A 23,690-nucleotide genomic window follows, 5' to 3' on the forward strand; every position below is an offset into this window, starting at 1 on the left:
AGGAGCACCTAAACACATAAAGCAAAGATTAACAGACATAAAGGGAGAAATTGACAGTAACACAATAATAGTAGGAGACTTTTAACACCCCACTTACAATAATGGACAGATCATCCAGACAGAAAGTCAGTAAGGAAACATTGGTCTTAAATGACACATTAGACCAGATAAACTTAATAGGTCTATATATAACATTCCATACAAAGGCAGCAGAATACACATTCTTTTTTAAAATTTTTGCAACTTTTAATTTTATGTTATTTTTTAAATTGAAGGATAGTTGATTTACAATGTTTCAGGTGTACAGCAAAGTGATTCACACACACACACACACACACACACACACACACACATATATATATATTCTTTCAGATTCTTTTCCATTATAGGTTATTACAAGATATTGAATATAGTTCCCTGTGATATACAGTAGGCCCTCATTGCTTATCTATTTTATATAAGAATACACATTCTTTTCAAGTGTACATGGAACATTCTCCAGGACAGAGAAGGACAAATACTGTAATTTTTCACTTATATGTGGAATTAAAAAACTCAACAAATGAACAAATATAACTAAATAGTAACAGAATCATAGATACAGAGAAAAAACATGTGGTTTCCAGAGGGAGGGCTGTGGAGGGAGGTAAGAAAATAGGTGAGAGAGATGAAGAGATACAAACTTCCAGTTACGAAATAAGTGAGCCACAGGTATGAATTATACAGTGTGGGGAATATAGTCATAACTATATAATATCTTTGTATGGTGGCAGATGACAAATAGATTATCACGGTTATTGTTTTGAAATGTGTAGAAACACTGAATTTCTATGTTGTGTACCAGGAACTAACATAGTGTTGTAGGTCATTTATACTTCAAAAACAAACAAACAGAACTCATAGAAAAAGATATCAGATTTGTGTTTACTGAGGGGTGGGGTGGGATTAGGGAGAATTGGCTGAAAGTGGTCAAAATATACAAACTTCCAGTTATAAGATGAAGGAGTATTAGGGATGTAATGTACAACACGATAAATATAATTAACACTGCTGTAGGTTACATATGGAAGTTGTTAAGAGAGTAAACCCTAAGAGTTCTCGTCACAAGGAAAAATATTTTTTCTACTTTAATTTTATATCCATGAGATGATGGATGCTCACTAAACGTATTTAGGTCATAATTCCATGATGCATGTAAGTCAAATCATTATGCTGTACACCTTAAACTTATACAGTGCTGTATATCAATTATATCTCTAAAACTGGAAGACAAAAATTAATAGAATTACAATAAAACTGATTTTTGGAATTAATACAGCTAAACTAATACATAGCCCAGCACACCAGTAATTGAATTTCAATACAACCTTGTATTTTTGATAATTCTTATAAATATTTTAGGTTGCTTATGTTAATTGAAAAACTAACAAACTTCTGGTGAGCAATTACAAAGCCTTGGACACCTGTAGATGAGCATGAAGATTCTACTATGGAGTATGTTTCTGAAGTATGTTCTTTTTGGCAAGAAATGAAAAGTAAAAGTATGTCTTTTACTTAGATCTGTACTTGATTACGACATCGAAAGAGAAAATATGAAAGCAAAATATATATGAAAACATCTAAATTAGGTCATGATAGACATGAAAAGGGGTTACTGGGGTACAAGTTTCATATGTCAAAGAGAATGAATTCTGATTGCTGAGCTTATGAGGGTTTTTTTTTTCTTTCTCTCTTCTTTCTTTCTCCCTTCCTTTTTTCCTCCCTCCCTCTCTTCCTTCCTTCCTTCCTTCCGTGGTTTGTGTGCTTGAATTTCGAATGCAATAGTTTCAGACCACTAAGAATGCAAAAATGAGTGTATAACAAATAATTCATGTCAATATCAATAATTTATGCCTTTCAGGAAGTTACATAAGTCTGTTTATATTATATTACACACTTAGATTCAGGAAATCAATGCTCTAAAAATGTCCCATAATGACAACAAATGAAACACAGTATAGTTCATTTTTACATGGAATTCTACATCAGCTGAGAATTTGGCCTCTGTGTATTTTGTAGGGATATCTGTTTTGAGGAAAGATAATTATGTTACAAATTTTTGTTGTTACTGTAAATAAATAAAGCACTTTCTTGTCCTTGCAAAAAAACAAAACAAAACAACCCCAAAAAACAAAAACAACAACAAAAAAAACTAAATTCAGACTTTTCATGGTGTAGATGAGGAAATTGAGCCTTAGTGTCTCCCTCATCCGTTCCTTCTTTTTCTCCTTCTCTTTCCGTTTTCAGCTAGAACATCATGATCATCTTATTTTTTTTTCCAAAACTTCCCATGCATGTTCTCATTTAATCTTCACAACAGCCCCATGATGTAGATTATGGAGGATAATATTATTGCAATAATAAAGAGGAAGAAAATGAAGCACAGAAAGGTTAACTGACTTGTCTAAAGCCACACAAAAAAATTGGCTTCAGTCTTGGAGTTGAGATTTTCTCCCTCTCTATATAGCAATTTCAAATTACATTATCCTGTTACATCCCTTGGGTTCCTATAAATTATATGCAAGTTTTAGAAAAATTTGCGACCAGCTTCTGGCACACTGTATGTATATGAAGAATAACTTTGAAAAAATGGTGCAGGAAGTTTCTTTTTTTATTTTTCTGTCATTTTCCTCACAAACTATCTGTGCCAGTGCTCCTAAGAGGCATTTCTATTTCAAGCCATGTGACCTAGCCTTTCTGGGCTTCAGATCTGTCATCCGTAAAATGGAAATTCAATGCTGGAAGACTAATTTCATTTCAGTGTGAAATGAAATTAGTCTTTTTTATCAGACAGTCAATCTTATCAGGTAGTACAAACTAGGTTTATTCTTTTGAAGTCTGGCACAAACATACAAACCTGATTGGATATAAATCTCTTTTTTGTAGCAATGGCACAAAAAGGTATACTTTCTTTTCCTAGGTTTTAGATGCAAATGTACTTGAAAAAATGGATATTTATAGAATAATGAAACCTTAGAACTCAACTAAAGTATCATCTGGACCTGCCCCTTTAATTTATAGTGAGAGAAATTAGATGTAAAGAGATCTAAAGAAATGTGATTGTCTTAAATGTATAAAGCCAGTCAGTAGAAGATTCTGGTATTGATACAATCGTCTTTTCCTACAATAGTGTGTTAGTCTAAATTTCCAGTGGGCAATTCATAAACATGTTCCTTCCAGGAGCACACCCAATTAATTCAAAGAAGAGCCATGTAGCACCATCTGGGATACCTATAACTGTGTTCCCCCAAAGTGAATTTAAAATGAACTACTATAAATCTACAACTATTTGCTGACTTTAAAAATGTGAAAAGAATGCTCCAGGATAGGTTAAAAAATGAGTTGCCTACTGATTTTTATTTTCCTCTGCTTTTTATTTTCTCCAAATATTCTACATTGAACATGTGTTTCTTACGTAATCCTAAAAAAAAAAAAGTGTAGTTAAAAAGATGGATTACTTAATGCGTGGAGCAAGCCCTTGAAATAACAAAGTTAAAATAAAATTAATACTCTAAAGCATCATTAATAGTCATAAAATACTCTAAGCATGTCACAGTTACTAGACTGAAATTTAAACTACTGAAAGAGAAATTTGAGATCCATGAGGCTATAGCCCATCACAAGAAAGGAGATATTTTCTCCTCTTTAAAAACATTATTTGAAACATTTCCTTTCAAAATGTAATAACTTTAGCTGTCTCTTCGGAAGGAGTTTATCTGCTATAATGTCTCTTAAATTTTTCCTCAATAAATTTTAGTAATTTGATGTTTTTAGTGTTCCTTGGAAATTGCTTATGGTAAGCATTGTAGTATTGTGTCACTATAAGCTTAAAAATAGCAAAATGTATGATTTCCATAAGAGCAGATGTTGTACAGGATGGCACCTATCATAGAAGTGACTGTAAACCACATGTATGACAGATTGCGTGGCTGATGTGCCATCTGGGAAGGAAGCTAAGTGCTCAGTGGACAGTTTTGAACTTGCAAAGAGGACATTAACGTGGAAATATTAATTCCCTTTGTCATTTCACATTATTATCTGAAAATTCTCTCACACTATTATCTGAGGTTAAATTGGCTGCTAATATTGGTGTTTTTGCTGTATTTTGCACAAATAACTTACTGTACTGAAATGCATTTATAAAAGGAGGATGTGATAGGCAGAATGCTAAAAAGGTGTCCCCCACCCCAGCTACCTGCCCCAAGATTCCTGTCCCCTGGTTATCCAATCAAATATCAAAGTAATTTAGGTACTGCTGTGAAGGGACTTTGCAGATGCAATTAAGATGACTAATTAATTACCTTAAGATAGGGAGATTGTCCTGGATTATCCGAGTGGGCCCAATGTAATCACGGAAGTCCTTAAAAAGAGAAGAAGATTCTAAATGTGGAGAATTTAAGTACCATTGCTTGTGCTGAGATGCAGAGCCCCATGTAGCAGGACTGAAGAGAGGCATCTAAAAGGTAAGGGCAGCCCCATCTGACAACCAGCAAGGAAATGAGGACCTCGGGCCAAGCACCTGAACGAGCTTAGAAGCAGACTCTATCCCAAGCCTTCAGTAAAGAATGCGTCTCTATTGACATCTTGATTTTGCCATGTGAGACCCATGTTGGACTTCTAACCCGTGAAACTATGAGCTAATACATGAGTGTTGTTTTAGCACACTTTGTTTGTGGTAATTTACTTCCACAGCAATAGGAAACTAATACAGAGGGGAGACTGTCAAAGATCAGAAAGAGTGTCTGTTGTTACAACCAGCAAAAAGCAAAATGTAGCTACAAGAGGAATCCAAACTTAACAGCAATGGAAGGAGGTTGCAATATTGGGAGTAGGAAGCTGGAGAAGAGGAAAGCAAGAAAAGGACTAAGGACTATGATCTATAATTATAATTACCTTTGGAAGGTTTGCTGTATTTTTTTTTTTGAAGGTGTTGGGGGTAGGAGTTTATTAATTGATTAATTTATTTATTTTTGCTGTGTTGGGTCTTCATTTCTGTGCGAGGACTTTCTCTAGTTGTGGCAAGCGGGGGCCACTCTTCATCGTGGTGTGCGGGCCTCTCACTATCGCGGCCTCTCTTGTTGCGGAGCACAGGCTCCAGACGCGCAGGCTCAGTAGTTGTGGCTCACGGGCCTAGTTGCTCCGCGGCACGTGGGATCCTCCCAGACCAGGGCTCAAACACGTGTTCCCTGCATTAGCAGGCAGATTCTCAACCACTGCGCCACCAGGGAAGCCCCTGTATTTTTGTTTTTAAGATGAGAGAGATTCCCGCATGCTGAAAGGAAGGCGGTAGAAAGAGAGAGAAAAGAGCCAATCTCTGAAGATGAAAGGGGACGAGTTGCAAAGAATACGTAGAGGGATGAGTCTAGGAAAGGAGAAACACATCTTCCTTTAAAAGGGAGAAGGGAAGAAAGAATGAATCCAAAACCAGGTTAAGTTTTGAATAGGGTGGCAGGAAATACTAAGAAAGCTCTTGTCTGGAGACTTCTACTATCATCTGAAGTAGGAAATGAGGCCAGCTGCAGAGTAACAAGGAGCACATGTTTGATAAGACTGGAGAAGGTTTGACGTTGCTTTTGTGGACAATGTAATACAAGATCACCCAGGAGGCTGGAGCTCAGAGAAGCATGGGTGGCACTGAAGCCCCAGGAGGCTGGAGCTCGTGAATGATTCATGGCCCCATCCATAGGGCTGGGAGACTTTTTCTGTGGCTGATCTGCCACAGTAATTGGGGTGCAAGGAGCACAAGCAGTTGGCTTCCTTGCACCCAAGTAGGAGTTGGGTTTCCTGCCAGGCCAATGCAGTGGTAGAAAAGGATGGAGGACTGTGGAAATGTGGAATTGAAGTGACAGACCACAGATTCTAAACTGAGTAAGAAAGGAAATGAAGGGCTTCCCTGGTGGCGCAGTGGTTGAGAGTCTGCCTGCTAATGCAGGGGACACGGGTTCGAACCCTGGTCTGGGAGAATCTCACGTGCCGCGGAGCAACTAGGCCCGTGAGCCACAACTACTGAGCTTACGCGTCTGGAGCCTGTGCTCCGCAACAAGAGAGGCTGCGATAGTGAGAGGCCCACGCACCGCGATGAAGAGTGGCCCCCACTTGCCACAACTACAGAAAGCCCTCGCACAGAAACGAAGACCCAACACAGCAAAAATAAATTAATTAATTAATAAACTCCTACCCCCAACATCTTCTTTAAAAAAAAAAAAAGAAAGAAAGGAAGTGAAGGCTGCAGGGATCTGATAAATGAGGAAGGGCAAGAGGCTGAATTTCCCTCTTAGTTCTGACTGGCCGAGGAGTCATATAAATCTTTCCCAGTGAGGTTCCACACACATCAATTTACTGCAGTACCCATCTGACTCGTCTTTTTCTTTTAGAAGAAATGTTTCCACTCCCAAGTGGACTGACAGTTTTAAAGTACTATCTCCAGAGAGAGCCTAATTTTCTCATTAGTGGTTATGGTCTTGATATAATTTATGATTTTTTTCCTCTCTTCCATGAGACCTTCTTAATCTAGGCTTTCTAATGATAATTATAGCTAATATTTTAAGAACAATTATTATATTCCAGACACAGTGCGAAATGCTCTACACATGTTACATCATTTAACCACCATTAAAAAATGCCCTCAGAAGTTTGACCTTTTATTCTGCTGATGAGAAAATTGAGACTTAAGGAGCTAAATGTATTTATCCAAGTTCCAAGTACCAATCAGTTGGAGAGTCTGAACTCAAACACTGGACTCTCTGATTCCACAGTGCATGCTCTTGCCATAAGGCCATATTGTGGGTTCAAATGATACAGGATATCAGGGAACTATATTCAATATTCTGTGATAAACCAGAATGGAAAAGAATATGAAAAAGAATATATATGTATAACTGAGTCATTTTGCTGTACAGCAGAAATTAACACAACATTGTAAATCAACTATACTTCAATAACTTTTTTTTTTAAATGATACAGAATGTTGGAGAGGGGGAAATTTTCCCCTCTAACCTCTTGAGTTCTTGTGACTGGATTAACAATAAAATTTACACAAGACAGATTAACATGAGAAAAAGAAATTTTAATTTATGCACAGGGATGTCCCACAGAAATAGGATCTAAGAAGTGGCCAAAGCGGGCAGCTTTTTGTACTTTTTAGACAAAGAAACAATAAATTTGTGAGGAATTGAGAGGACAAAGAAATTTAGATGTGGGGTACCCATTAGTAAAGAATATAACAGAGTTTGGGCTTGGGGTAGTAAATTAAAGAAATAACAAGGTTTGTTTATATAGGCTTCTCCCTTCTAGGCACAAATCCTCTCTCTTTGTCAATAAGGGTGTCCCTTCTACCTCTGGATGCAGGCTGGTACATCCTTTCATGTGAAAGTGAAAGGGAGTGTACCTTTCACACAAAAGCTTTATTTCCTGTTTTCAGGGAGACAGGAGGATCAGAGTGTCCCTCTTGTGTTGGCTGTTTCTTAAGTAACTTTAATTCATAATAATCGATATGCCACTGGCACACATTTTGGGTTGGCCTACTCTGGGCCCCAACAAGGTTTAAGTTGCAGATCAATGTATGTCTATTAACTGGGTAATGCATCAATCAGTGATGGCAGGAAGTTGCAGGGACAAAAGATTCCTGTCCGCTCCAACAGAGATCTATTGAAAGCTCTCTGCTTTCTCTTTTCTCAGTCCTTCAGAGGTAATTAGATACTAAATGCAGAGGTTCTGTACTCATGGAAAATTAGTGGCAATTTCTGAGAAGATAATAAATTACTTAAGCTTTTAATTGAATACTGCTTTTGCTGGTGGGAAGAAAACTGGAAAATACAAGAGAGTCTTTGATAATCTTCATCTTCCCAAAGAATGAAATCTAATTGTAGGAAATTATTAAGGCAGCTGGTTTATGTTGTTAGGTTTGGATGGGGGAGAATGTAAAGGAGGAAGTAGTAACATTTGTAAACCAACTGATGAAAGGACATGTTAACACCTAATGCTAAGCCATCATCTAGCATCAAAATAGACAAATGTTATTAAAACAAACTGATATATAGTTGGTTTTGATTTATTTTCAATTGACTCATTTAGTCACTAGGTCCTTTATATGGAAAGTGTGGTCCCTCATGGGGAGCTTCTTAGAAATGCACACTCCCAGGCCTACGAGTCAGAGCTGCACTTTAGTAGGATCCCAGTGGTTTGCATGCACACTTGAATTTCAGAAGCTCATTCTGTTTATTCACTACCAAGCACCAACTAGTCTCAAGTTTATAAGAAATACAGTGTGTCATTAACTTCTAAGGACTTTATTTCTGCTTATTCATAGACAGCTGAAAAACAGCTATCTTATTTTTCAAATTCCTTGGAATTACATAATCTGACAATTTATTCACAAATAAAATGCACTTTTTTACTTCAAGATATCTTTTTATAGTAATTAATTTTCATGCAACACCTGGAGGATAGGATTTGGAACAGTAAAATTCCAAAATTCCCCCGAAAAAGGAATGAAAAATCTTGTTCAGGAAGATTTATGGAAAATGGGTAGGAATAGTTATTTGAGAGTGGCCAAATTCATTGTCAGGATTTTCAGCTGAGAGCCTGTCTGATGGAGGCTGATTTGATTTCCAAACAAGTGCCACCTCCTAATTGAACTATCAGTCTGAGCAAGGACACCAGCCGAGTACATCAGTTTATCTATTGGAGAGAAAAATCAATGACTGCTCAAAAATCATGCACCAGCAGCATACGGTATGTTGAATACATTAAACTGCCTTCTGATATTTATATCAGAACCCCTTGATATTTATAAATCAAGCTGTTGATTGTTAGTCCAAATTAAGACTTCAAATTCAACCAACATTAAATCTCTTACTTTACAGCCATTTCTGAGATATTGTGCATGTTTATATGTGTTGTTTGGGATTTTAGATCTTTGGATACTTCTCCTCTGAAGAAGATTCTCTTACTTCGCAAATGGATGAAGAAAATTTGGTTTTCCTCGTTTCTAGAAAACAACGAGTTGTAATTTCAGGTGATAATTTAAATTTCCCTAACAGATTAATGTGGGTTTTAATATTTTCTCAAAAATAAATATTGGGACTATAACATTTCCATTAAACCATTTTTCATCTTATTTACTTGATCAATACTTTATAACAAGAAAGGGGAGTGACAGTTTCGAATGCAATATCAGAAGAAACTTGCAGTTGAGTTGGAAATATCATTGCTCTGAAGGACACTAAGTAAGGTATGTTAGGGAGGGAAATTCCCATTTTCCTGAAGAGGTTCAGATCTTAAGTTAAAGCTCTCTACAATGTCACCTCAATAATGCATGCTTTGGTACCAAATGGATCATATTTTTAAAAATAAATATTCTTAAAATTGAATTTTCAAGTTTTCACTTATTAGAAGTCTTTCCCATGTCCTCACCCTTAATTATCTTATGGAGGTTTAACCCTACACCTCTAAAACTGTAAATTTGTGCCAATCACAGAGGAGTGTTACCTCAGATTAAGAGGTCTCCAGTTTACATATGTCATTTGTTTTAAAATTTGAAACTGGACCCCAGGAACTCATTTCCCTCTCCACTATTGACAACTTGGGTTTTCTTTCCTTTCTTCCCTACAGGGAGGAAGAAGTCCAAGGTGAGGAAAGGCAAACCCTGGAATCTGCCCCGTCCTCCAGCATTTCATAGCAAATTCTGAGATGAAGGGCATAGTCTAGGTCAAATCTGGTGTTCCTTAAAAGAAAAAAAAAAAAAACCCAGTCCTTTGTGAGCAAAACCCACCCTTGTTTTTGACCCTTCCTTAGCCCAACCATAGGCCTCACCAGAGCCTAACCTCTGGGTCCCTCCATGGGAACTATCATCAAAGAACAGAAGCAAGGGAGCTATCCCTGCTTCTGTCATCACTGAGTGAAGAGTGGCCAGTGAGTAAGGGAAATATGTTGCTGGCATCCTAAATTAGAACTTTGAAAGCATCTTTATAGATAGCAGTTGGGTTCTGTAACTTGTTTATTCACTCAGCAAATAATCGTTAAGGTCTACTTTGTGGGCCGAGTAACTTTCTAAGTGCTGGGGATACAGCAATGAACAAACAATCATAAATCCCTGACGCCATGGAGTCTACATTCTAATGGGGAGAGATAGACAATAAAAAAATCAAACAAGTAAATTAAGTGCTACAGAAAAAATAATAAAGTAGGCAGACTGTGGAGAAAAATAAAACAGGAGTGTGGGAAGAAGCTGGTTTGGAGAGATTTTAAATAGGGTAGTTGGGGAAAACCTGAAGGAGATATGAGAGCGAACCACACACTTCATGCTGGAGTGGAGTGGTAGGGGGACAGTAGTAGAAGATGAGGTTAGAGAGGCAACAGTGGCATAGGCACAGATGTCCAAGGACTTGTGGACATGCTAAAGACTTCTGAGTGAGACAGAAAGCTGTGAGAAGGCTGCAGAGAGGAGAGAGGCCTGGCCTGAGTTACCCTTCAAATGTTCTGGCTTCTGTGATAAAAATGGTCTATAGTGGGGAAGGAGTTGAAGCAGAGAGAATGATGGTGGCTTGGAATAAAATAATATTCTGTGCCTGTTTTTTCATTATTGACCCCTCCAAGGAATCTTTTGGACCTTCTTTCCTAATCTCATCCCAAATCCCCTCTCAACCTCCTTCCCCCTGAACCCTAGACATTTTAATACCTCAGATATACTGTATATCGGTCTATGTACTGTATGTATATCTGAGCTTTTGACACAGAGAGTAAAACTCATTCACACACCACCGTCACCACCACCCCCTGCCCAAGAACCAATTTGTACCCCTTTGGGAGCAATAATTTCTCTGTTGAGAATGCATGAATTAGGGGGATAATACTGGAGTGTGAGATTTGTCCACTTGCTTTTCCTCTCTAAGAATTTACAATTATAAAAACTTGATTTAAATCATCCTGGGAAGAGGCCCAGTATGTGTGGCTTTATCATTCAGCACATAGGCAAAGAAACTTGAAAGTGTTTTTTTCAAAATGCATAAAGTAAAAAAAAGAAAAAAAAAACCTTAAAAACAGTATTAAAGTAGTTTCATTCTTTTGTACTGGAAAGCCTGAGATAGTATTAGGTTTTTATTCTGTGTAAATCACATGGTGATAGTTCAAAGAAAGAGCTCCTGAGATGTGAAGATCTTAAAATAGAAATGATTCTAAAAGACATTTGGAAAACTCATTCTCTGAAATGTACACGTGGAGGTGGGATGGGGTATGATCTTACATTTTCTCTGGGAATTCATGCACCATGTTTAGTTGGAAAGCACTATAACGTCAGATTACTATCTCTAAGGATAATTAAAAAGCAATAGTTGTTCATTTTTTGGTTTTATTCCACTTTAATTTTTAAGTAACTAAAGTCTTTCTAGCAAAAAGTTGGTTGCTTCCTTTCTCTTTTTTTTAAATAAAACTAACAAGTGACTTTTAGGATCTTTACTGCTAGGAGTTGAAACGAGTGTTGTGCCATCAACAGGTAGTAGAAGACGCGATGTGATTAAGTGCATTGTCAAGATTCCTCAGCTGGATTTACTAGTAACAGCTTCTCAGAAAGGATTGATAACAGTTTTTAATAGCCAGGTAATTTGAAAGCTTGGATTCCTTCCTCCCTCCTTTCTTCCTTCCTTCCTCTCTTTTGTTTTGTCTATGCATTATGCCTATGTATCAGATGCAGCAGAAACCATAGCCATATTTCAGTTATTCCAGAAAAAAAAAAACCAAGTATTACTAAAACGAGGAGCTCGCTGAACCCCACAGCAGTTTTTGAGGTTTTGGTAACTGCATTTGACATTGTTCCTTGGGGTGTCATATTGAACCATGTGGCATCAGCATAATTAAGGATGATCCTGGATAATTTCTCAGATAACATCATAAACACTCACAAGCCAAGTGATTTTGTCGTAATACTACCAAGTAATAAAAGGTCCCAACAAGAACCTTGTACTTGAAGTTAAAAACAAGGCTCAAATTCTAGCTCCTCTATTTTAACAGCCTAGATGTTAAGTAGGGAACTTAATGAGCCAACTTGTATATTTTCACGTCTCTTTTTTTCATATCTGTAAAATGAATCCCTCAGAGGATTGTAGTGAATTTCAAATGAGATAATGAATGTTGGAAACATTTTAAGGCATTGCTATTATTGTCATTTCTTTCTAAATTTATGTTTTGGACTTCTATTTTCAAAATATGAGAGATTTTCATGGAATGTAAGATGATATCATCTATATCATATTTCACCATGAAAATAAATGTTTGGTGTTAAATATCAAAAAATTGGTCCAATTATTAGTTTATTTCCAAGTAGAGGCAAGCTTTATACAAATAAAATATATTTAAAATGATCATCACATGATTAAAATTTCAACAATAATTTTCAGCCTTTCAGTGATTTCCATCATAGGCAGCCAGATCGTGTCAGAGAGGGTGGCCTGCACCCAGAGGTGCAGCAGGAGATTCTGAGCATGGGCGTGGAGACTGGCTTTGCCTCCACACTGCCAGCTGTGCATGTTACTTTTTATATCCAGGCCCCAGTTGCTCCTCATCCAAACCAGAGAATATCCCTCCCTATGTAGTTGTGTTGTTTACATGAGTTAATCAACATAAAGCACTTAACATCATTGTAAGCACTTAGTAAATGTTGGCAATTACAATTATGAACAAATAATGTGAAAATAAAAATGGATTTGCCTCATTGAAGTGTGAAAACCTTCCTTGATCACTCTTTTCTCGATGCATTAATTCCCTTCTCATTTTTTACCTTTATTTCCTCAAAAATAGAACTAACATGGTATCTAAAGAAAAACAGTGAGGAGGAAAATTATGATCTTCATAATGAAATAGTTCAGGATTATGTGAAATAAGTGAGAGGGCATTATCATATTTCCAGATATGTCTCTCTCTCTCTCTCTCTCCCTCTCTCTCCCTCACACTCACACACACACTCACTCACACATGCTTATAGGCGCACACATGTGTACTCACGAACATGCAGATGCTCACCACATGTTTCTATTTAAAGATTTGGTACTCCAGGAATAAATAGTATTTTGAATGCTGCATGCCTTAAAAATAGGATGGTACATTCTGTGAGAAAAGTAATTTGGCAGGGTAGGTCACAGGAATAATTTATTAAAAGATAGCCATTAATAATGCAAAATATCTTACACCCACAGTTTAGGCTCTATCTGAGGTAGAATAAATACATTTAAGGATTTTCATGGTGCTCGCTGGAGGGCTTGGTGATGTAGACTGTAAATGTCATTAATGAAAGTTCCTACAAAAAGGCTAGATTTAGAAAATTCAGAAGATATATAAGGATTATAAAAATTTTAGAGCAGATAAGATAATTTTAAACAAGTGACTTCCACTAAAGATAGAGATAGAGAAATAGAGGAGGAATTTCTTTGAGCCCTTTATTTTTTCCATCTAGAAAAAAGTCCCGGTTGGAAAAGCATTTTTGAACTCTTCAGATGAAAGACAGTCTGTGATGACCAGAACTAACAGTTTTAGTAATCTCGATTTACTTTTTCTCCTTTTCACATGAGCCATCCTTCTGGGCAGCCATTTTCTAGACTTTCCCCAAGACCATTAGAGCATGCAAAAGAAACTAGGTCATTAATATATTTCAGACACTAACCTTTACCTTGGGAGCATTTAACATGCTTTAAGGGTATAAGAGGCTGCTCAAGTAATACATACTAGCTCTGCTTGGATAAATCTATGATTCTCAGCCAGCATAGTACTTAGGATATGATATTCATTCAATACATATTTATTGAATAAAAGAGAAAGCCCACTGGATAGAATGTTCTTAAATCTCAGTAACTTGAGAGATAACTCAAATGAAAAGTTTTTTTTTTCTGTATCAATCTATATCCATATTGACCTGTTTACCGTTCTTGCCATTGCTGTTAGTATTATTTTGCAGTCCCAATTTTTGTTATCAAAGGTTGCTCTGAATAGCTAAAGAATGTGAGGCAGTTTGCAAATAGAAGGAACAAATAACTAATAAAGTTTAAGCCTAAGAGCATAGTGACCAGGCTTAAAGACAAGCCACGGAAACATAAACTTGCCCAAAGCAAACAGTGCATTATTTTACAGAGCTAGATTACAGCTAGATTTTTCAGAGGCAGAAGGAACAAGGAGACTAACAGAAGGTAGAAATGACAAGTAAGGTTAACCAAGGAGGTACCGTGTTGCTTTAGAGCCAGCATTTTCATCTTTAATTGTAGTGCCAGCTGGGGATCATTATTCTCTTCCTTTTTCTTATAGATGAGAGTTCAGACCAGCACCAATGTTACAGTAAGTACTTTAAAAAAATTCCTAATTAAGTTAAACTGATTGATGATGGTTCCTCCATAACTAGTCAAAATCTCAATGAAGAGTCTGAATACACTCTGAGAATAAGAGGTTCTCATAGACTGTAGCTTTATCTTTATTGACTAGGATCCAAACTAAAGCTTGAGCAACAGCAAAGAGGACACAGACCTTGCTTTCTGAGTTAATTTGATGGTAGAGAATTGCTTGGAAGCTGACTATTCCTTGGAAGCTTCAATTTAAAATCTTCGCCTGTTTTTCTAAGTGCTCACTATTGAGGAAAGTGAAAGACAGACAAAACCCATGTTGTGAGAACAAGGAAATAGCCAGTGAAAATTATTTGAAAACATTTTATTCTAAACTTGAAAACAGCATTAAAGAACTTGAGTGCAATATTGTAATTTATTTAATCCATATTGCTAACTGGAACAGTAATCTTGTGGCAGCTATTGTAAAGCTATGGTGGATTGCTCTCAGAATCCCACCGTGGCTTTATGAGAGATGGAGAAGGATTGACTTTCACCCTGCTTGTATGCACTGAAATGCACTGAGGGTGCCAAGCAGAGGAGTCTCTGAGCCTCCATTTCTTAAACTTTCTTAAAATCCTAACGGGTTTTACAGAAGATTCAAGGGCATGCCTGAAATACAGGCAGCAGTTTCTGGCACAGAAGACACTCACGAGTGGGAGCCATTGTTCTCGTAAAGTAGTGTGTTGTCAGAGATATTATGGATCCTAGCCATGCCAATCTGGTGACTTTAGGAAAGCACAAGGCAGACTCACTGACCTCAACTTGATCACTGACCAGATGACCACCAAGGTCTTTTCCAGCTAAAAAATTTAAGCATGAGGACAGGGCCAGAAAACTCACTTAATCGGTGCCCTAAATCTAGTCCCACTGATCTCCTGTGCAGAAGTGTTCTCATGTAAAAGAACAGTGCATAAAGATGACTGCTTGGTCAGTGGCTGTGTGCTTCCAGAGAGCTGTGCCAGGCTCTAGCTGTGTCATTCTCCAGATGATGGTTCTGAGAAACTCAGGCTGAGGGTGAAAGGGAAAAAGATGGAAGCTTCTTCTCAGGACATTGAAGAAGAGACCTTGTGTGGCTCCTCTGCAAATAAGGGGGCAAAATGGGGCTTTTAATGTAAGTAATCTGCTCTTTTAGTAGCCACCATTGTGTGATAAAACAAAACACAATATACTCCAAAACACAACATGCCAATCCTATGCTTTTCTATCAGGATACCTCCTGGATTACAGGTTGTGATTACCTCTCTCAGCTGAAACGAATTGTAGCTACTACTGAAAGGACCATTATTGTCTGGGATCATAAAGCTCAAGGGAGCAGCCAGGTACTGTGCCAAGAGATACTCAAAGAAATTGGATTGTCTTTTCCATACTGGGAGGAAATGAGCAACACACTTTCTCTATTGAACATCAGTTTCCTCATATATAAAATGAGGGAGTTTAACTAAGATAATCAAGTCCAGCATCAATATTCTGTGAGTCTTAATTAAAAGGGAACATTCTTTCCATTTAGTGTATGTTTAATTTGTTTTGTTTTTGAGAGAGAATGATTAGTTCCTTTCTTCTTTTATACCTTTCTCTGAATCCACGTATTATCTTTTTGGTTATACTCATGTTAACCAGTTCAAAGCCTTTCTCTTCAGTCCAGCTTCGTTTGGCAAGAAAACTACTAAAATCAAATGCATAATCCTGGCAAAAAATCGAATGGGCAGATGTTAATGTTAATCTCCTCAGTTAGTGATATGTTACCACTTAACCAATTTACAATATTTATTGAGCATCTGTAGACATATAGAAGTAATGAACATGTTCCCTACACTCAAACAAAACTCAGTCTTGAAGATTCTCACAAACAAACATAATATATAATATAATGGTATAGCAAAAAAGTAAAGTAAAAAAGAACAGGTACTCAGGGAGAGGAGCGATCACTAAGCATTGGGGTTATTATAAAAACGTCCTCAGGAAGCAGGCTGACTTTGAAGGACATGTAGGATTAACAAATAATTTAACCTTCCTCTGTGCCATACTAGTCTCAGTAAAATAGTAAACTTCCTATTCTTGTCTACAATATTGGCCAACTAATTATACCAAGATGATTTTAAAGAAGGCAGCTGTTTGCTTAATGTATTTTATTATGTGATGTGTCACTATCTCATGTCGTATAGTTTGATTACAACTTCTTTTCCTTCCCGCTCTCTCCTGTTTTCACTCTTGCTTTTCAATCTCATAGAAGTCTCCAGTTCATTGAAAGCATCTTCTTCCACTCTTCAGTACCCCTGCTTCTTCCCTCTTTCCCTTCTCACATTACCTCCTGGATGGATCATCTCTTAAATCTCTGTCCTTCAAAACTTGAATCTCGGATAGATGCTATAGCCCTTCTTTGCTCCTTTGCAGTGGCTAAGCACTGCTAGAGAAAAACTCAGAGCCACACTATTTGTCATCACTACAAATTCAGGGTCTGCAGACTCACCTGAGCACTCAGGGGCATTTATCAATCTCTTTCTGATTCTTGCCAACTCACTTTCCCACTCCTGGCAAGTATTCCAAATTCCATTATTCTTCTCAAGCCCTTGCCCTTTCGACAGGTGAACTTCTTCCTGTTTCTGAGAATACTGAGTCTGAAAGGCTTGTCCTCTTTCAAATTCCAGCCCTCCACCTACAGCTTTAACTAACAATACAACACTACTTCCTTTCTTTCTTCCTTCCTCTCTCTAAAGACAAAATATCTGACACTCCCTGTATCTGACACCCCCCCGTCCCCTCCTGCCTTGTCCAGGACAAGACTCCATAGCCTTTTCCCTTTCTATCTTTTTTGACATTAATCTCTTCTCCTAGGATCCTTCTTTTCAACCTCTTCTGAATCTTCCTCTCAACCAATTCAGGTCCCAGATCCAAGGTCACCTTCCCTGACCATGGGACCCAAAATGACCTCTTAAGTCACTCTTTATCACAGCGCTCTGGCTTATGTTTTTAAGTGCACATCCCATTATCTGGAATTATCTGTTTAATTCATCTGTCTCCCCCGACTAGGACAGTAGCTCCACAAAGTCAGAAATTTTTGTTCATCACCATAAGCCCATGCCTAGAATGGTTCTTGCCATGTTGTAGGTGCTCAATAAATATTTGTTGAAAGACTGAATGAACCTCTAAATATGCTCAAGTCTCACTGATTCTATAGGAAACAAAACAAATTTAAAAATTTTTAAATACTTTTTTCTTCTCCTTAGGTAGAAATTAAGCTCCAGGAAAACAATGGCCATATAGCTTAGTGAACTCAGTTCAATAATATAGAGTCAGCTTGATAAATGCTTGCTGAATATTTTTGGATAAATGTAGACGTTAGGATATTTTTCTCCTTGTAAAGTAATTGGGACTTTGATATTAGATTTTCCTATTTACCATCCATTTTAATTTCAATGGTCTTTTAACACCTCAACTTTTTAATGCTTCCTGTTAATATTGCCTTACGAATTCAAGAAAGGAATGTTCACAGTAATACATCAGAAAATCTCATTATTTATTGAGCTAGAGACAGGTACTTCACACTTTTTCCCCACAAAACACCCAAAAGCACAATGTTGGGCTCAAAGTGAGAAGTTCATTCGTTAACTTCTACTTAGTTAACTTTGTTTCTTTCAAGTTCCTTTAACAGTGGGAATATCTAAAATGAGAAACATCAGAAAGTAAAATCTTATCAAATAATAAGAGCAATATTTAAATTTAATATTTAGATATTTAGAGCAACACGATAACTTATTAAAAGTGTTCTTCTGTTTCTAGGAAAACTATTTTGTCATAAAACCTATGGATCATTGCCTCCTCTGTGTGTGTGTAGTGTCTCTGCCTGACCAGCTCTGCCAAGATGACATCCTCTTGGGGGACGACGGTGGTTTTGTGAACAAATTCACAGTAAATAGTGATGACTTTGGACTCAAGCAGGCAAAATCCAAAAAAAAATTACAATATCAGGTGTTAGACTCAAAGAACTTTAAAAGGTAAGGGTATTACGGGAATAATCCAATTGTTTTAATATAGACATTGTTCAAGTATTTATGTAGTGAAAATAATATGCCAGACCCCATGGTAGAGATTTTAAATACAAAGCTGAAAAAGAAATGTTTTTTACCTCAAGGAACTTCTGGTATAATAGGGAAGACAGACAGGAAAATTAGCAACTGAAATTCCTATTTTAAGTGCTACTGACAATGAAAATCTATAGGTACTTGAATGAATTCAGTGAAAAATTAAATCATGAATAAAATATAAAAGACATACATGGCTGTTTACTAGTACTTAAATATGGAAGACAATTCTAAACATAAAAGCAATGGATACAGAATTCAAAGAAAAAGTTTGATAGATTTGACTATACACATCAAAAGATAACATTTGAAAGTAAATAACAAACTGGGATAAATATATATAACAAATATGACAGACAGTTGGTTAATAATCTTTAATAGGTTTTAGAATTCAATTAAAAAACAATAATTTCTCAAGATAAAAACTGACAAAGACGATGAACAGTTAATTCACCCACATGCCCACACAGCAGTCAATAAACATTTCAAACTGATCATCAGGCAAGAATGCTAAGAGCAGTTTCCAACTGATGAGGTTATGGGTGATTTCTATTGTCTGCTTTATAATTGTAGTGTTTTTGAAGTTTTTAGAGTAAGGCATAGATTACTTTTATTAGCAGAAATACAAGTTTTATACTAAATACAACCTTTTTATTAATCAAAGAAGTACAACTTATAATCATATACAACTTCTCACATAAAATTAGAACAGATTAAAAATGAGTATGATGTTGTGAGATGGGCATTCTCGCATACTGCTGGTGGTGGAAGTATGAGTTGAATCCCTTCTGGAAAGCAATTTGGGCAGATGCATCAGGTGTCTTAATAAACATTTATACATTGAGACCTGTGATCTCCATGTGTTTAAAAATATAAGTATGATTATCACAGCATTATTTCTAATAATAAAATATCTAGTGTCCAACAATAGGGGAATGATTAACTTAAATAAGTAATCATTTAAATAAATAATTCAGGTATTATATAAATGTGTGATATAATATAAATTCTACAAATATAATTACATATTTTATAAATATGTCCATACATGTGTAATACATTTATATGTAAATTTCATTTTTTGTCAGAGTCCTAAAAAATATTTAAGGCATTAAGGGCATTCAGTAAATCATAGTATAACCATATTAGAGAATGCCATACATCTCCATTAAATTATATTTTGAAAGATATTTAATAATATGGAAAATGTTCATAATATAATATTAAGTAAAAAACTTCTTATTTTTTTATGTACATTGAATCCAGTTTTATTTATGTATACGTGTCAGTATGTATATGTGTCCATTTGTATGTCTGCGTATTTCTACTTAGAAAGAAAAATATTGAATGTAAGTATCCCAAAATGTTAATGATGATTCTCTTTGGAACTTCAGAGAAGTGATTTTTCTTTTCTTCTCTATGGTTTTCTACTTCCTAAATTTTGTACAAACAAAATTTTCCTTTTAGAATAAGAAAAAAACTTTGAAAAATACAGGATTATATTTTGTTATTAATATAGCAAATATTTTATTCCAGAGATAGAATATGTAATTCAAAGCTCATTACATCTATTGCTACAACGGAATTAAGACTAGCCCATTGCTGAAACCCTAAGAATGACACAATGTTTATCTGGCTCCATTTTCCATCCTTCATATATTAGCAGTATTACTTAGTTCCACCAAAGTATTAAACTCTGATGTGGGAGTTTCCCAGTATGTGATGTGCTGCTCTATTTACTATCAAGCACTTTATTCCAATTATGATAGGCTCTTAGAATAGATGCTGAGACATGAATCTTCTCTTTACTGAGATGTGCATCACATGTCAGAAAATTCCATGGCCTGTTTTCCATCTCTGCTTCCATTAGACAGATATATTAGAAATGAGATTGGGGGAATTTGAAGAATGTGAGTACAGTTAAATGAATGCTAATTCATACTGGTTCTTTTGTAGATGATTTAATCATGCAGCTGATCATTATATACATGACAAATTATTTGAGACTAAAGTGTATATATATATATATATAAGCCGAGTGTTGAAGCAAAACATTGTAGAAATTAAAGAAAGAACTAGCCAGTATCCTGAGTTCAAAATTTAACACAATCTGGCATGGAAAAAAGAAATCTCCCCCGACTCCCACTCTGTTTAATCCAATATTGTCAAACTTTCCTGCCTTGAGTTATAAATATGTCTATTTCTCAACTACAATCTAAGGAACTTGGTGATAAGGATTTTACCTTAATCATCTTTATGTCCTTGGTACCTGGGATACAATAAGTGCTCAATAAGTGTTTGTGGACGAGGAAACAAATACACTATAAAATATGAGTAAATAAAATACCATGAAGATGGCTTCTTCCAGGTTAAGACAAGAAGAATTTTATGGCAGTTTTGGCCTCTAGTGCTAAACCTCTCCCTCAAATGTCCTGTGTACTGATGAGCAAGCCTTTGACAAACACTTTGAAGGCTGTCCTAGCCTCAGCGTTACCAGTGATCTGGGTTAGAAACTTCCTAGTTCTTCAGTTTTGAATGTATTCATGGGAAATATGAAAATGAATTGACTCATACAAGATAAAAAACAATATAAAACACAGTCCTCCATTTGCATGATCAGAATTTTTTCAGTAGGGTAAGGATGATCATGTCAATATTGGATTGGGTTTCTTCTAGATTATTCCTCTAATTCTGAATCTATAGCTCAAAATCTGATGATAAACTTTTATTTTTTCATTTAAAATATGATGACGATCATATAGTTAAACAATTGAAAGTATAATGCATAGGATAGTGTTACACATGTAGGCTTTACCACAGCTCAGAGCTGCGATTTGGTTAAAGTAAAAGTGAAATACCAAAGAGAAACTCAACATGATGTGTTTGTGAGTCTAACATAACCCCCTTTTTTTCTTGTAATTCTCAGTGTTAAAAGGAAGCTACATAATGACTGGGTTATGAAAATTAGATACATTTCAGACCTAAATTGCTTTGGATCCTGCTCTGCAGACAGTGTTCATTCATTAGTTTTGGAATCCTTGAAGAGACTTGAGGATAATTTGTAAGTACAATTGTTTATATGCATAAACATTCTGTGACTTTCAGGTGTTTTCCTGAAACCCATGGCAGCCTTGGAGCTTTTAAACTGGTTTTTAGACACCTCAGATGTTAAGTATTCCATTTGTTCAACAAGATTAATTAGATTTTCAGGAGGAAGTTGAAGTTACTCATGCAAATCTGAACATGATATGTCCTCCTAGAAGCAGTTTTGCTCCTTTGTTTTTTATTGCTATATTCTATTAAAGTAAATCAATATTGGTGTAGCTATATTTTCCAAATAGTGTTCTATTGGTAAAACTTTATACTTTAAAAATCATTCTTACAGGTCAATTGACTAGACAATAGCCTGTGAGTATCTGTAGAACAACCATCATATTCCATGTGTAATAAACACACCAAATGGCTTTCTTATAGACAGATGAGTTTGAATAGTGTGTAGTCTTATTTTCTACCTAGTTAAATATTTATTAATAGTTATACTGATATATAGCAAGGGTATACGAATATATAGTAACTATAAAACAGCTGTTATATTTTTTTAAGAGAGATACATTCTACAGCATGGATAAACCTCAAAAACATTATGCTAAGTGACAGAAGCCAGACACAAAACACTGCATATTGAATAATCCCATTTGTTGGAAATGCCCAGAAAAGAAAAGTTTATAGAAATAGAAAGTAGATTAGTGGATGCCTGGGGCTGGTGATGGCAGCAAGGACCCCAAGTTGGCACAAGGGAGCTAAAGGGAAGCTTTAGGGTCCTTGCTTTAGGGAACTTGGGGTCCTTGCTTTAGGGAAGACTAAAGAAGAAGGAAATCACATGATCACATCAACAGATGCAGAAAAAGCACTTGACAAAATCCAGCACCCATTCCTGATAAAAACTCTCAATCTAGACACAGACATTATACCAGTTACAGGAAAACAACTCAAAATGGATCATAGAGCCAAAGATAAAATACAAAGCTGTAAAACTGGAAGAAAATATGATATTGGGTTTGGCAATGACTTTTAAGATACCACTCCATGAGAGAAATCATTGATAAACTGGACTTCGTTCAAATTAAAAACTCTGCTCTGAAAAAGACACTGTCAAGAGAACAAAAAGACAAGCCATAGACTAGGAGAAAATATTTGCAAAACACATATCTGATAAAGGGCAGTCATCGGAAATATACAAACAACTCTTAAAACTCAACACTAAAACAAACAACCTGATTAAAAAAATGGGCAAAAGATATGAGCAGACACATCACCAAAGAAGGTATACAGATGGCAATAAGTATATGAAAAGATGTTTCACATTCTACATCATTAGAGAAGTGGAAACTAAAATCACAATGAGATATCATTACACACCTACTAGAATGTCCAAAATCCAAAACACTGACAACCTCAAATGCTGACAAGAATGTGGAACAATAGGAACTCTCATTCAGTGCTGGAGGGAATGCAAAGTGGGTACAGCCACCTTGGAAGACAGTTTGGCGGTTTCTCACAAAACTAAACATACTTGCCATATGATCCAGCACTAAAAAGCACTAAAAGCACTAAAAAGAAATAAGCTATCCATGAAAAGACATGGAGGAACCTTAAATGCATATTACAAAGTAAAAGAAGCCAATCTGAAAAGGTTACATACTGCATGGTTCTAACTATATGACGTTCTGGAAAAGGCAAAACTGTGGATAGGCAATTAAAAATCAGTGATTGCTGGGATGCAGGGGGAGGGAGGGTTGAATAGGCAGGGCGCAGAGGATTTTTAGGGCCTTGAAAATACTCTGTATGATACTATAATGGTGGACACATGTCATTATACATTTGTCCAAACCCACAGAATGTACAGCACCAAGAGTGAACCCTAATGTAAACTGTGGACTTTGTGCGATTATTATGTGTCAATGTGTAGGTTCATCAATTCTAACAAATGTACCACTCTGGTGAGAGATGTAGATAATGGGGGAAGCTATGCATGTGTGGGAGGGCAGGAGCATATGGAAAATCTCTGTAATTTCCACTCAATTTTTCTGTGAACCTAAAACTGCTTTTAAAAAATTGTCTATTAAAAAATGCACTGAGCCACAAATTAGAATCTGATTTGCTGCAACAAGAAGCGAAAGATCTTCTTTAAACTTTGTTTTAAGGATGAAAC

General features: G+C 36.2%; 1 protein-coding gene across 1 annotated transcript in view; it reads left to right on the forward strand.

Annotated features, from left to right (window-relative positions):
• Nucleotides 1-23,690, forward strand: part of WDR64 (WD repeat domain 64) — a 149,502-nt gene that overhangs the window by 14,364 nt on the left and 111,448 nt on the right. Inside the window, exons 3-8 of the mRNA XM_060010641.1 lie at nt 8,953-9,055; nt 11,531-11,634; nt 14,326-14,355; nt 15,608-15,718; nt 18,177-18,391; nt 21,405-21,539. Coding sequence (XP_059866624.1) covers nt 8,953-9,055; nt 11,531-11,634; nt 14,326-14,355; nt 15,608-15,718; nt 18,177-18,391; nt 21,405-21,539 — 698 coding nt within the window. The remainder of the gene's footprint in view (nt 1-8,952; nt 9,056-11,530; nt 11,635-14,325; nt 14,356-15,607; nt 15,719-18,176; nt 18,392-21,404; nt 21,540-23,690) is intronic.

Source organism: Delphinus delphis, chromosome 1 (genome assembly GCF_949987515.2).
Source record: "Delphinus delphis chromosome 1, mDelDel1.2, whole genome shotgun sequence".
NCBI classification, from domain to species: Eukaryota; Metazoa; Chordata; class Mammalia; order Artiodactyla; family Delphinidae; genus Delphinus; species Delphinus delphis.